Raw genomic sequence first — 13,036 nt, 5'->3', positions numbered from 1 at the left:
CGGGTGGCGCAGTGGTAAAGTTCCTGCCCACCACCGTGGTGGAGGTTGGGGGTTTGAATCTACCACCGTGGTGCAGCAGGCTTTGTCGCCCGGGAGAGGGAATAGAAGCCAGGCCGGGGGGAGGGTGATATTTGTCACTGAACGTATTCCTACGGGATTGGGCGGTACCTGTCAGCAAGGGAAGTGGAGTGTTGGGCGGGAGGTGTAGGACAGAGACTCTACGTCCTCCCGGTGGGGGCTCCTCACTAGCAGGTGAATCAGTAGGATACAACATGAGTTTGGGGAGAAAAGGGGGTAAAAAAAAAACCCATTAAAACCCGGAACGCATCTCTGACTCTGTCATTTTAGATTTCTTTGGCTATTCAAAAAAATAGCAGATATACAAGCTCATAGTGCCGGCACCAAGTGAAAGCGAACATTTGTAACTCAAAATCTCGGTGCCACGCTATGAGCTTGTATATCTGCTATTTTTGAATAGCCAAAGTATAAAATAACGGTTATAGCTAAAAATCTAAAATGACACAGATGCGTTCCCGGATTGAATGGGTTAAAGGGGATATATTATGTAATTTCATCATCACAGGAGAAACCGATTTGATCTAATTTAACTGTGATTATTGGGGATGATCATAAGTCCTGTGTTGAAATGAACCATTTGGAGTGGAGATAGTAGAGCTTGGTGATGAAAGGGATGATGGGGTCACTGGTGGTGCACACATAATACCAGTGCTACCCACACTGTAAGGGGTTAAAATAAAACGGCCTCAGTGTCCTAAAACAGTGCTTCTCAAACTTTTTCAAATCAAGGACCCCCAATATTTTTGACTGTGGACCCCCATCTGATAATGTTTTGTGCCAGGGATCTCCAGAAGAGAAGATTTGTGTTAAAACAGTCTTTTATTTTCAAAAATAGCAGATGTATAGATGCACTAAGTGTCGTGCTGTGAGCTTGTATATCTGCTAATTTTTAAATAGCCACGGTAACACATTTTGCTGAGGACCCCCTGGAACCCCCCCCCACGGATCCCACTTTCAGAACCGCTGTCCTAAAAAACCTCAGTGTCCCACAGAATGACTGGAGACGAGCTTTCAAATGCAGCCAGTCTCATCCTGTATAATAAATTAATCAATAAGTGAACCTCTTGACCTTTGACCTTTGACCACAGAATCACACCATATGTCAGACACTGAGTTAACGATCTACTATATCGTCCGTGTCGGGCAGAAACCTCTCCATGTATTCGACTTTTTACTTTGTATTTTTTCAGGAATTAATGCCCTACTCCTACTTCATTGTAGAGTGTAATGCAAACAACAGGTCACAACAGGTCACTATTTTAGAGACATTTTGAAAGAGAGAGTACATTTTAAGTATTAACTCATTCACTGCCAGGCTTATTTCAGCTTGTTGATCCATATGCCAAAGGCATTATGGATCAAACGGAGAAAAAAAATTATCCGTTTATATTTTAACATTGAAGTGGATGGAGAATTAACTTTTTGAAAATCGTTTTCTCCTAGTTCCTTTGAGATTAAAAAGAAAAAAAAATAACCAAAAAAAAAAAATTAAAATTTTATTTTGAAAATATTTTTTTTTTTTAGGAGACGTCAAAAGACGTCATTGGCACTAATGGCGCACTGAAAACGGCCGTCAAAAGACGTCATTGGCACTATATGAGTTAACAAGAGCTTGTGACTAAATAATAACTACACTGGATCCATTGGATCTGGAAAGTTCCAGTCTGGCTTCAAACCTGGCCACAGCACAGAGACAGCCCTTCTTAGAGTTTTTAATGATTTAATTTTAACAGCTGATAACGGTTCCCCTGCTGCACTGGTGCTCCTCGACCTTTCGGCGGCCTTTGACACGGTTGACCACAATATTTTAATATCACGCCTTGAACACCTTGTTGGCATCTCCGGCACTGTACTCTCTTGGTTCCAGTCCTACCTCTCAGATAGAACCTTCTCTGTGCACATAGGGGAATTTGCGTCACCTGCAACTCCCCTCTCATGTGGAGTGCCTCAAGGCTCCATACTAGGTCCGATTTTATTTCTTCTTTACATATTACCCCTTGGTTCAATTTTTGCAAAGCACAATATGCCCTTTCACTGCTATGCAGATGATGTACAAATTTATTTTCCGCTAAAAATCAACTCCAATGATCCATTCCAGCCATTTCTCACCTGTTTCCACGAAGTCAAGGCCTGGATGGACGCCAATTTTCTCACCCTCAATGAAAATAAAACTGAAATTTTAATTTTTGGCCACCATCCTGTCCCACCCTCCAACTCCCTGGGTATCTTAAATTCAAACATCCATTCCTCTGCCAAAAACCTTGGTTTTATTTTTGATAATAATTTTAAACTTGACAAACATATCAGCTCTGTTGTCAAGACAAGCTTCTTTCAGCTTAGACTTATAGCTAAAGTCAAAACCTACCTCCCACAAAAACAGCTGGAGATGGTCATACATGCTTTTATCTCCTCTAGATTAGATTACTGTAACTCTCTGTATACTGGCATTGATCAAGCTTCACTTAGGCGTCTACAGCTGGTCCAGAATGCAGCCGCCCGCCTCCTCACCGGCACTAAAAAACGTGACCATATAACCCCAGTCCTCGCCACCCTTCATTGGCTCCCCGTTCATTTTAGAATCGATTTTAAGGTTCTTTTATTTGTTTTTAAAACCATTCACGGCCTGTCACCCTCCTATCTCTCTGACATAATTGAGCCTTATATCCCAACCAGGGCCTTGAGGTCTGCGGACAAGCTACTGCTGGTCGCTCCTACGACTAATTTGAGGAGTAGGGGTGACCGTGCTTTTGCGGCTGCTGGCCCCAGGCTCTGGAATCTGCTGCCCCTCAACATTAGATCTGCCCAGTCGATTGGGGCTTTTAAAACCTTACTAAAAACTCACTTATTCTCTCTTGCTTTTAGTCGTATTTAGCTATCCCGTTCTGTCCTAACTCTGCATTGTTTTGTTTCTCCTTTGTTTTTCTTTTGTTTTTGCCCTGTGTATATATTTTTGTAGATGCTTCTGTGTGTCTGAATTACCTTGTTTTAACCATGTTCAGCACTTTGGTCGGCTTTGGCTGTTGTAAATGTGCTATATAAATAAAGTTTGATTTGATTTGATTTGATTTGATTGGAACACAGTTTTTATTTCTTCCCCCATTTCCTGAAAACAAAGGGTTTTTGTCTGGTTTCCACCAGACAATGATGATATAAAGTTTCATGGCCTTCTGTAATGATGTGATGGTACAGTTTGCTGAGTCATAGACAGACAGAGTGACATAATGTGCATACAGCACATACTGTACACAGTCCTGTTATTATTATAATGGTTTTGCAATGGCTTACACCACTTGTTTCTCAACGTCTGGTCCGGGGGGCCCCCCAGGGGTCCAAATGGACCCTTATGGGTCCGTAACTCTTGAGAGTGTACAAATGGAACCATTCGTTTTTTTGTCTTTGGGACCCTGAGCTACACTGTAAAATTGAACTCTGAATTATTTAAAATGTAACTCTAATTTAACTCTGAGAGTGTACAAATGGAACCTGAGAGTGTACAAATGGAACCAGAGAGAGTGTACAAATGGAACCAAATTGGACCCTTACGGGTCCATTTGGTTACATTTGTACACTCTCAGAGTTACAGAGCCTCAAGTGTCCATTATGACCCCCCCCCTCCTTTCAAAGAGCAGGGACTGCCTTGTAGCTCACTCACTCCCCCTTGTGGTCGGGATAATATGCTTACTAAACTAGAAATGATACAAGCAGTAACTCATAATTATCAGTCACCTTTCCCATAGAGGGCCAAGTGGTGATAAGTCCTATAATATGCAAGATTAGAGGCCTGTTTGATCTTTCATTAAGGCCTTGATAGGGTTAATAACTGTGTTGTATTATATTACTATAATCCTGACCAGCGGTCACCTTTAACTACCTCTGTTAATATAAACTGAACGGACGAACTGGGTTTGGAATCTGCAGTTCAAGGTGCATTTTGTTGTCTGTGCTGTAACTGTAAAAGACAAACATCCCTATATTAAAAACACAAGTATGTTGATAGATAAAAACATATACAGTGTATGTCATACAACATTTAACAAGGTTTAAAATACAGCTAACATTGCTAAAAGTAAAGATCCATGTCAATTAATAAAAAGTTTTTGTTGACATTTAATTTAGAATTTCTAAATGTGATGAATTAATTGTGTGCTGATATACTGCCGGTCTGTAGACTCAGAGTAGTATTAACATGGTATCTATCCACCCTCTCATTTAATAGGAACCAATAGAGGAGACAGAAGTTACAACAGGTAAGTCTTGCCTTCCTATTTACAATATAAAAAGTATATACTGTATAGTTAGCAGGACCAGGACCTGCTCAATGTGAAAACACCACCACCACAGTAGGCTATATACATTGAAATAAGTTAAATGGTTACTGTCGAGAAGAAACCTTGTACAGTATCTCTATATTTATCTAAATATTTTCTCTTTTATTTTAATTTGAAAGTGAAAGTGGTTGACTGCGTGTTTTATTAATATTGAACCAGTGAAAGATATTAACAAGAGCTTGTGACTAAATAATAACTACATTGCATCTATTGGAACACAAGTTCCCTCAAAAGTAAGGATTTTGGACATACAGTACAAGGTTTCCACCCAACATAGAAGATATATTTATACGATACATAGAATTGTTGATGTGAACAGCTTATACATCCAGTATGTCTGTCAAATAAGTTCAGGGAATCAAAAATCACAGAAGAACTGCCACTGTGTTTAAAACGCAACCTCTTTATTTAGTCCAAAACATTTATACTCTCTTAACATTGTGTAACATTATATCCTTTCTACACGGACCTATTGCTCTTTACCACCTGTTAGCTACAGCTGTTCTTTTAATGCGGCTTTTTAGTTAATTACCATTGCACATTTGATGAGGTGTTTTAATTAGATTTAATTTGTTTAATGTTTGGAGCCCTCCTCATGTTTGTTTCCTCTGTGTGGGCACTGAGCAGTGAAAGGGAGTGGTGATATGTGATACTACTAACAGATTGGAGGCTCTTTTTAAGCCACAGCCTGGTTCCACTGGGGGGGGGGGTGTGTGTGCACTACTAATACTATGTGCTGTACATTACACATGTGTACACTATATCTCCATATTCTAATTTTGTGTGGTGTTTTTTTTTCCCGTAAATTAACTAGCGTTGAAATCAGACATTTAACCTGATATGGGAGAAAATAGTAACAATAGACATTGTAGTACAAATGTCAGGCATGGCTACATTTAGAGTTTTGAAGAGCTGTGTTTCTCAAACCTTTTAATTTAAAGGACCCCTCAGTTTGATCTGCTTGAGGCCACAGACCCCACATTTGATACAGTTCTTCATATCTGGAACCCCAATCTACACTGTAAAATCCTTAGTGTTAATTTAACTCTGACAGTGTACAAATGGACCCATTTGGTTCCGTTTATACGTTGTCTGAGCTACAGTCCACTAAGGGTCAGTTTGGTTCATAACTATCAAGCATTTAGCTGGGGACCCCCCCAAGGACCCCCGGGGGTCCCCGAACTTCACTTTGAGAACCAGTGTGGATGAGAATATTCATCCATCAGAGCTTTTTTGAGCCATTTGATTGGTCAGGTGTGCCAACCAATCAAATGGTTATAGTGTACTTTAGGCTGCAGCTGGTTCATGTTTTTGTTTAGTTTGAAGTATATGCTCCATCATGTAGAGGCTTCATACTGAGTTAAACTTCCCATTTCTAGATCAATATTTGCATTACAATTAGGCCTATTATATTACCATCTCCTTATAATTAATACATATGCAAACCTTTAATTTCACAGAAGCAGTCCAGGAGGCTGTTGTCCAGAATGGACAAGAGGAGACCACTGGATCAGGTGGGGAAAGTTCTCACTTACATGGCATAAACCAGTGATAAAACACACACACACACACACAGCTCAGGTTTTCCCTTTCGGATCTGGTTGCTTAATCACATACCCACACATGATGCAATCGTCCTGGTCGAATACTACAGGGGTATTCTGTAAGATCAGGCATTCATGTGAAGACTTGATTCTGTCTTAAGGATTAATAATGACCTCCTCTCTCTAACCCTCCTCTACGATAAACATCCCAGTGGAGATTTAAGGGCACAGTCAAATCCTGTGTTAATTTAAATGTAACTGAGCTTTAGGGGTATGGGAAAGTATCTCTCCCCTATGTTGGCACAGCGTGATCTTTTTAAACCCATTTCTCATTCTTCACTGTAGAACTTAGGATAAATCAGAGGAAAAAGAACATTCTGTCTCTACTCTCTTGTTAACCACATGAACCCTAGCGTCTCTGCTCATGGGCATGTCATAATAGGCGAACATTCGATAAAAATAGGTGAACATTCGGCTATTTTCGTTGAAGATAATCTGGTGTAGAGGGGTAAAAACGTAGGGCGGCCAAGGATAGAGCCCTGGGGGGCCCCCGGTCAGCGGCGTATCGAGGGTTTAAGTGGTTAAACTTGATCTAGTCACCCACTGACATTAACCACTGATGCCAAGATCGTTTAAACCCCTGAAGGGAAGATCCTGGTCTGTATGCACCGTGCACGCTGTACTCGTTTGTGTTTTTTATACATTTGCATAAGAACAGGGGAAAAGCCGTGGTGTGCCTATGCATCACATAAAGTTCATGCCTAGATTGCACACTCTGGTGAATATTTCAGTATGTTAATGATGTGAATGTTAGCATGCACATCTAATGCGGATAAAGGAAGGGGGGTGCATGTAGGAGCCGTGATTTCGGAGGGCAAAAGAATGGGCCAGTGGGGACGATTCTTTGTTTAAGTGGCCTTGGGAATAGTCTTTGTAGTTCTTTTGTTCATACAAAAAAAAAAGAGCTCTGTGGAGAAGCTCTTACAGAAGGCCCACGCTGCGGAATTAAAATCCCCTTTCCTGACTTTCCTCTGCTTATCTGTTCTTAACCACTTGAGCCCTATTTTATACGTAGGTTATTCGAATAATATAGCTGATCTGCAAGCTCACAACGTGTCGCGATGCGACGCGTTGTCAGTTCGTCGATCAGCTTTTGTTTTGTGTTTTTTATTTAGCCTTTAATGGTATGCCCAAAATAGGGACCCTAGGGTTACTTAATGTGGTTAGAATATTCGGGAGCATACCTATGTTCCCTTAGCCCTATGTTCCTGAATATCGTTGCTGTCGGGCAGAAACCTCTTATCTCCATATTCTAACTTTTTGTTTTTCCCTAGATTAATGCTCTACTTGATCATACGACAGCGTCACACAAAAGTATAAAAAATAGCAGATCCGCAAGCTTGTGACGCATTTTGAGTTTGTCGATCTGCTATTTTTGAATTCGAATCCTGAAAAGTAACAGTTTGGGAAATAATGAGTTTTCCACCCGACAGAACATGATATTCAATCCACCAGAATTCCTTCATGCTCTGCTATGTGTGTCATCTTAACACTTTTACCTTCTTAACATTTTCTTTCCCTTGCTTGCGTTGTCCTTTAGCTGGGCTTTCTTCTTTATGGTAAGATTAATACCATTTATATAATCCACGCTTGCCCATTCCAGTACGGAAACGCATACTGTGTCATTTTAGATTTTGTAAACTATAACCATTATTTTATACTTTGGGCTGTTCAAAAATAGCAGATCTACAAGCTCATAACGCAGCACAGAGTGCCGCGCTATGAGCTTGTAGATCTGCAAATGTTTTGGGGAAAATCTTGAAAATGTGTGCAAATCTTTGAATACCGGTATTAGGCCTGACCTCGACTAAGTCGACTAGTCGACTGGTTAGTCGCGGGGGGTCCGAGTCGACTGCGTGTCTCTTAGTCGAATCTAGTCGGGGAAAAAAAAAGGGCCAAAAATGTTTTAAATTGTTTTTTTGGCCAAGTCTACACCTGCAACCACATGTAACTTCCACTAAATTCTTCTTATTCCTCGTCTTTGTATTGGTATTGTTTGTGTTGGAGCGCCTCAGTGCGGCTGCAGAGTTCATGTGCAACCTCTTCCAGAGAGAGATAGAGACACTAGAAACTCTGCTGGAGACACAAAACAAACTGTGTAGACTTGGCCCTTTGAAATAAAATGTATTTTGGCCAGTCGACTATTGGCAATTAGTCGCCAATTAGATTCGACTAAACAAATCCTTAGTCGGGGACAGGCCTAACCAGTATATATGTTTTTATATATATATATAAAAATTTTAACTCAAATATTTACTTCTGGGGATTCTACAAAAGTCTTCTAGCTCCTAACAGTTTTTTGGAGAAAAACTAATTATGTTATCAGTTCATATCACCAAAATGATATGAATTTGTCCGCAGACCCCACATCTCAGAATATTTTGTTGCAGGGACCCCGCAAATATTTGAGTTAAAAATGCATATATATATATTTTCAAAGATGTGCACACATTGTCAAGATATTTATTTCAAAATAAATATTGAGTGCCGCGCTATGAGCTTGTATATCTGCTATTTTTGAATAGCCAAAGCTAGAAATAATAATAGTGAAATCTTAAAATGACACAGATGCGTTCCCTGTCTTAATGGATTAAAAGGGGGATTACTCTACACCTGCTATAGTGGCTACCTCACTAGATTCCTAGAAACATCCATCTGCTGAAGAAGAAAATGTCTGCATACTTGTATGTTGTTTCAAAGAAACGTGTACGCTGCTATTGATACAGGGATACGTTCTTGGCTTGGTCGCATTCACATGGGTTCTGTAACCTTAACAATGCTTTCCTTTATTGCATTAGACTATTATGAAATCATTACATGGACATGTCGTTACACAAGCAACAAACTGCATTCCAGGCTTGCAAACCTGTCACCTTTCTGTATCGCCTGCGTGATTCGTGCAAATCCAAGACACTATTCAAAGCAAAAGAGTAATGGATGCCTACTGGAAATGAAACTGATGCATGTCTGCTCAAAGCAAAAGAATGAAGACAATCCCCTTGGGGGGACACTGTGTCATTATGACATCAAAGAGAAAGAATGATGTGCGGGAATTCACTGCTACTCTGAGTATGAGTGATGAGTGGTAGTGAAGAAGCTGGATGCAGGGGTTAACTCATTCAATCTGGGAAAGCTTCTCTCTTCCCGAGTGCTGCGCTACGAGCTTGTAGATCTGCTATAAACAACATTTTTAACTAATATCTTTGCTTCTGAGGGTCCCTGGAACAAAATATTTTACAAATTTTACAAATCTACAAGCTCATAGCGCGGCACATGGCGCCGCGATATGAGCTTGTAGATCTTCTATTTTTGAATAGCCAAAGAAAAGTGACAGAGATGCGTTCCCGGGTTGAAGGGGTTAAGTGCAGCTGGAGCTGGTGATGGCTGAAATTGAGGTTAAAGGATGAGAGCATGGTGTTGTTTTCATGATAATGCATGAGTCATGCAAGGTGTATTCTCTGCCAAATCATGTACTGGAAGAAGGTCTATGATGTCATGATGATAACAAGTGTAACCAGAAGCTTTCTACCCAGAGAGGACAGACCCCTGGACCCCTCTATCGCAGTGGTTCTCAAGCATGTTCACGAATCATGTCAAGGACCCCCACGTTGATATGTATTTGGCCACGGACCTCCATCTGAAAAGATGTCATGCCAGGGACATAAAGAGAAGATTTGTCAAGATTTGTCTAAATGTTTTGAAAATAGCTGATCTACAAACTCACCCATCGTCCCATCGCACCATGTTGTGAGCTTGTAGATTGACTATTTTTCTAATCCTAATCCAAAGCTGACAGTCCAAAGCCTAAAAAAATGAATGAGGCTTAACCCATTAAGACCTGGAACGCATCTCTGTCACTTTAGATTTCTTTGGCTATTAAAAAATAGCGGATATACAAGCTCATAGCGCGGCCTTGTAGATCTGCTATTTTTGAAAAATCTTGAAACATTTTTTTCTAGATTTTTTTCAAAAAACTGTTAGGATTTAGAAAACATTTTCAAGAATCGTAAACCGTTCCTGATTTTGCTGGGGACACTTTGGAACCGCCTCAAGGACCCCCGCTTTGAGAACAAGTGCTGTCTTTATCGTGCTCACGCATCCTTCTCACCTTTTTTTTTCTTTTTCTTTTTTACACCTAACCAGTTTGCTTGCCTGACAGTTAATCGTACACACGCACACACACACACACACACAATAGTTACACACTATCAAATATGTATGGCAGTATGGTTAGAAGTGCATGAAATATAAATACAATCGCGATTTACAGCTAAAACACCCATGTGTCACCAGCGGTCCAAATGGATGTATAGAGTATACAGAAGGAACCAAAGGGACCTGCAGGGCCCATTGGTTTTCAATCTACAGTTCAGATTGGAGTCCCAGAGATAAGCCATTGTTAGAGACCCAGGTCCATTTGTATTGCTGGTGAACCCGGACCCAACATTGAGATCCAGTGTTTTACTTTACTTATCGAAAACTTTGTTCACAGACTTGGCTGAGGATGAAATGAAGACCCTTTCCCCGCTCCTAGACAGACCTGCAGCTGTGATCACCAATGGCAGAGGAGGAGAGGAGGAGGAGGAGGCGGAGGACGAGGGCAATCACGTCGCCTCGGAAGAGAGCCCGCCGCCGCCGCCGCCCACCACCAACGGGCTGGCCGCGGCCCCCCTGGAGGGCACCGTTACCATGACGTTCCTGGGCTACACGGAGGCGGAGTCCGACCGGGCTCCAGGCGAGGCGGCGGAGGAAGGAACGCTGGTGATGCGAGCGGAGCGAGTCATCATCACAGATGAAGGGGATGAGGTTACCTATGATGTCACCTCCCAGGGGGAGCAGGGGGAGGAGGAGGAGGTTGGGGAGGGGTCTGAGGAGGAGGCCGCCCCTCGGCTTCAGAGCTCAGAAAGCACACAGGAAGGAGGCGAGGAGGCTGTGGGAGAGCTGGCGGAAGCGGTTCCACATCAGGCTTCCACGGAACCGGAGAACGCCACAGAGATCACCGAGGCAGCCTCGTCGTCGTCCGCCGCTGAGATCGACAGCTTAGCGGCAGATGGAGAGATGGGGGACAGTGAGACACACCAGAACGGAGCGGTAGAGATTACGACGGACGGGGAGGAGAAATCGGAGGCGCCCGCGTCCGATTCACCGCCGGCCTCGGCCGACGCTCCCGACGGCGCCGCGGTGGCTTCGGTGCCGGTCTATTCCGAGAGCCAGCCTTCCCCCGACGGCATCGCCGTAAGGGCAGAGGCCGAGGGAGAGGAGACCACCGAGGAGCCCACCGCCCAGACCGGGGGCGAGGAGTCGGACGTAGCCGTTCAGAAGGACCCTATGCCCGAGGAGGAGGCTGAGGCCGGTTCCACGCCTCACGTCCCCGCCGCCGCCACCGTCCCCGAAGGACAGTTCCAGGACGTGTCCCTCGCCGATCCCCAGGAGAGCCCAATAAGGACAGATGCAGGGGAGCAGCCGGGGGAGCAGGAGCCCCTGCTCTCCCAGACCAAAGCCCCAGAGATCACCCGGGCAGAGCTGCCAGCGGCTGCAGCCAGCAGCCCGCCGGCGGCAGCAGCAGCAGCAGCAGCATCCTCCTACACAGAGACACACATCCCAGCCCGGGCCAACCAGGGAGGAGAGGAGGCTGCTGCTCCCAAAAGCAAGACCTGCCAATGCTGCTCCGTCATGTGATCACAGACTCAGTCAGATTGTATTTCCCCTCGTGTTTTATATCCACTTAAAACCCTCTTAGACTTGGTGAACCGGACCCGAGTTAATTGACTCTGCACTTGGACTGCTTTTTTCCATCAACACCAAATCTCCCCCCCCCCATTTTTTGGGCCAATGTTCTTCCCAGAATATGGGTGCTGGGGTTAAACTGGCTAACCTTATGTTTTTGGTTCTCTTTGTTCCCTACCACCCTTCTCTTGCCTGAGCCCCCTCTTTCACACCAGTGTTTCCACAAGCCACTTCCTTCTGTTTTTTTTAACCCATTCAATCCAGGAACGCATTTGTGTAATTTTAAGATTTATTTGGCTATTTTTTGAAAAATCTTTTAATGTATATTTAAGTGAAAAAATTTAACTCAAATCTTTGCTTCATGGGGGTCCCTGGAACAAAACATTTTGTATATCAATTTTTTTTCTTCTAAATCCTAACAGTATGTTGCTATATCAGTGGTGCTGTCAAGGACCCCCAGAATGATATGTATTTGGCCGCGAACCCCCAATCTCAAAAATATGATGTTCTAGGGACCCCCAGAATCACAGATTGGAGTTAAAAAATGTTCGCTTTAAAACATATATTATATTCATTAAAAGATTTGCAAAAAATCCAATTTGCCAAATAAACGCATCTCGGTCACTTTAGATTTCTTTGGCTATTCAAAAATAGCAGATATACAAGCTCATAGCGCGGCACCGAGTGCCGCGCTATGAGCTTGTAGATCTGCTATTTTTGAAAAATCGTGAAAATTATTTTTTAAATATTTTTTCCGATTTTTTTTTTTAGGATTTTGAAAATGTTTAGAAGCGGCCTCAGGTCTTAATGGGTTAAAATGACACAGATGCGTTCCCGGTCTTAATGGATTAACTCTCCCTGGCTCTTGATATTCCTAGGAGCTAACAGGGGGATATAGACTCGAGCCATGCAGCCATCAGTGTTCACTTGCGTTGTGGAGCGTTCCCCACCCAGGAGAACAGTCAAATCCAGAATGTTCATTTAACTCAGAGAGAAGTGGGAGAGTGTAAAACGATTGAAATACCATCCGTGTTTACACTGAGTTAAATTAACATTACAGATTGTACTGTGTACAGCTTTAACAATCCCCTCACACACTTTTAGTTTTTTTAGTTTGATTTGATTTGATTTGCTTTGTTGACAGACTAATTGGGGGTTTTCTTTGTTATGCTACTCCAGTGGCCTAGTTCTGAGAACTTCCAACACCCACCCAACAAGCCTATACTCGCATATCAAATACATGTACATAGTTACTGAAAAAACAGGGACCAAATATGAATCTGGAAATGTTCTGGTAAT

General features: G+C 42.6%; 1 protein-coding gene across 1 annotated transcript in view; it reads left to right on the top strand.

Annotated features, from left to right (window-relative positions):
• The window catches only part of palm3 (paralemmin 3), a 58,256-nt gene extending 45,904 nt beyond the window's left edge, over positions 1-12,352 (top strand). Inside the window, exons 6-8 of the mRNA XM_080419292.1 lie at positions 4,295-4,325; positions 5,867-5,920; positions 10,503-12,352. Coding sequence (XP_080275418.1) covers positions 4,295-4,325; positions 5,867-5,920; positions 10,503-11,689 — 1,272 coding nt within the window. The 3' untranslated portion in view covers positions 11,690-12,352. The remainder of the gene's footprint in view (positions 1-4,294; positions 4,326-5,866; positions 5,921-10,502) is intronic.
• The last annotated feature ends 684 nt before the right edge of the window (positions 12,353-13,036 follow it).

Source organism: Gymnoscopelus braueri (genome assembly GCF_963280865.1).
Source record: "Gymnoscopelus braueri genome assembly, chromosome: 2".
NCBI classification, from domain to species: Eukaryota; Metazoa; Chordata; class Actinopteri; order Myctophiformes; family Myctophidae; genus Gymnoscopelus; species Gymnoscopelus braueri.
This window is presented reverse-complemented; position numbering and strand designations above follow the sequence as displayed.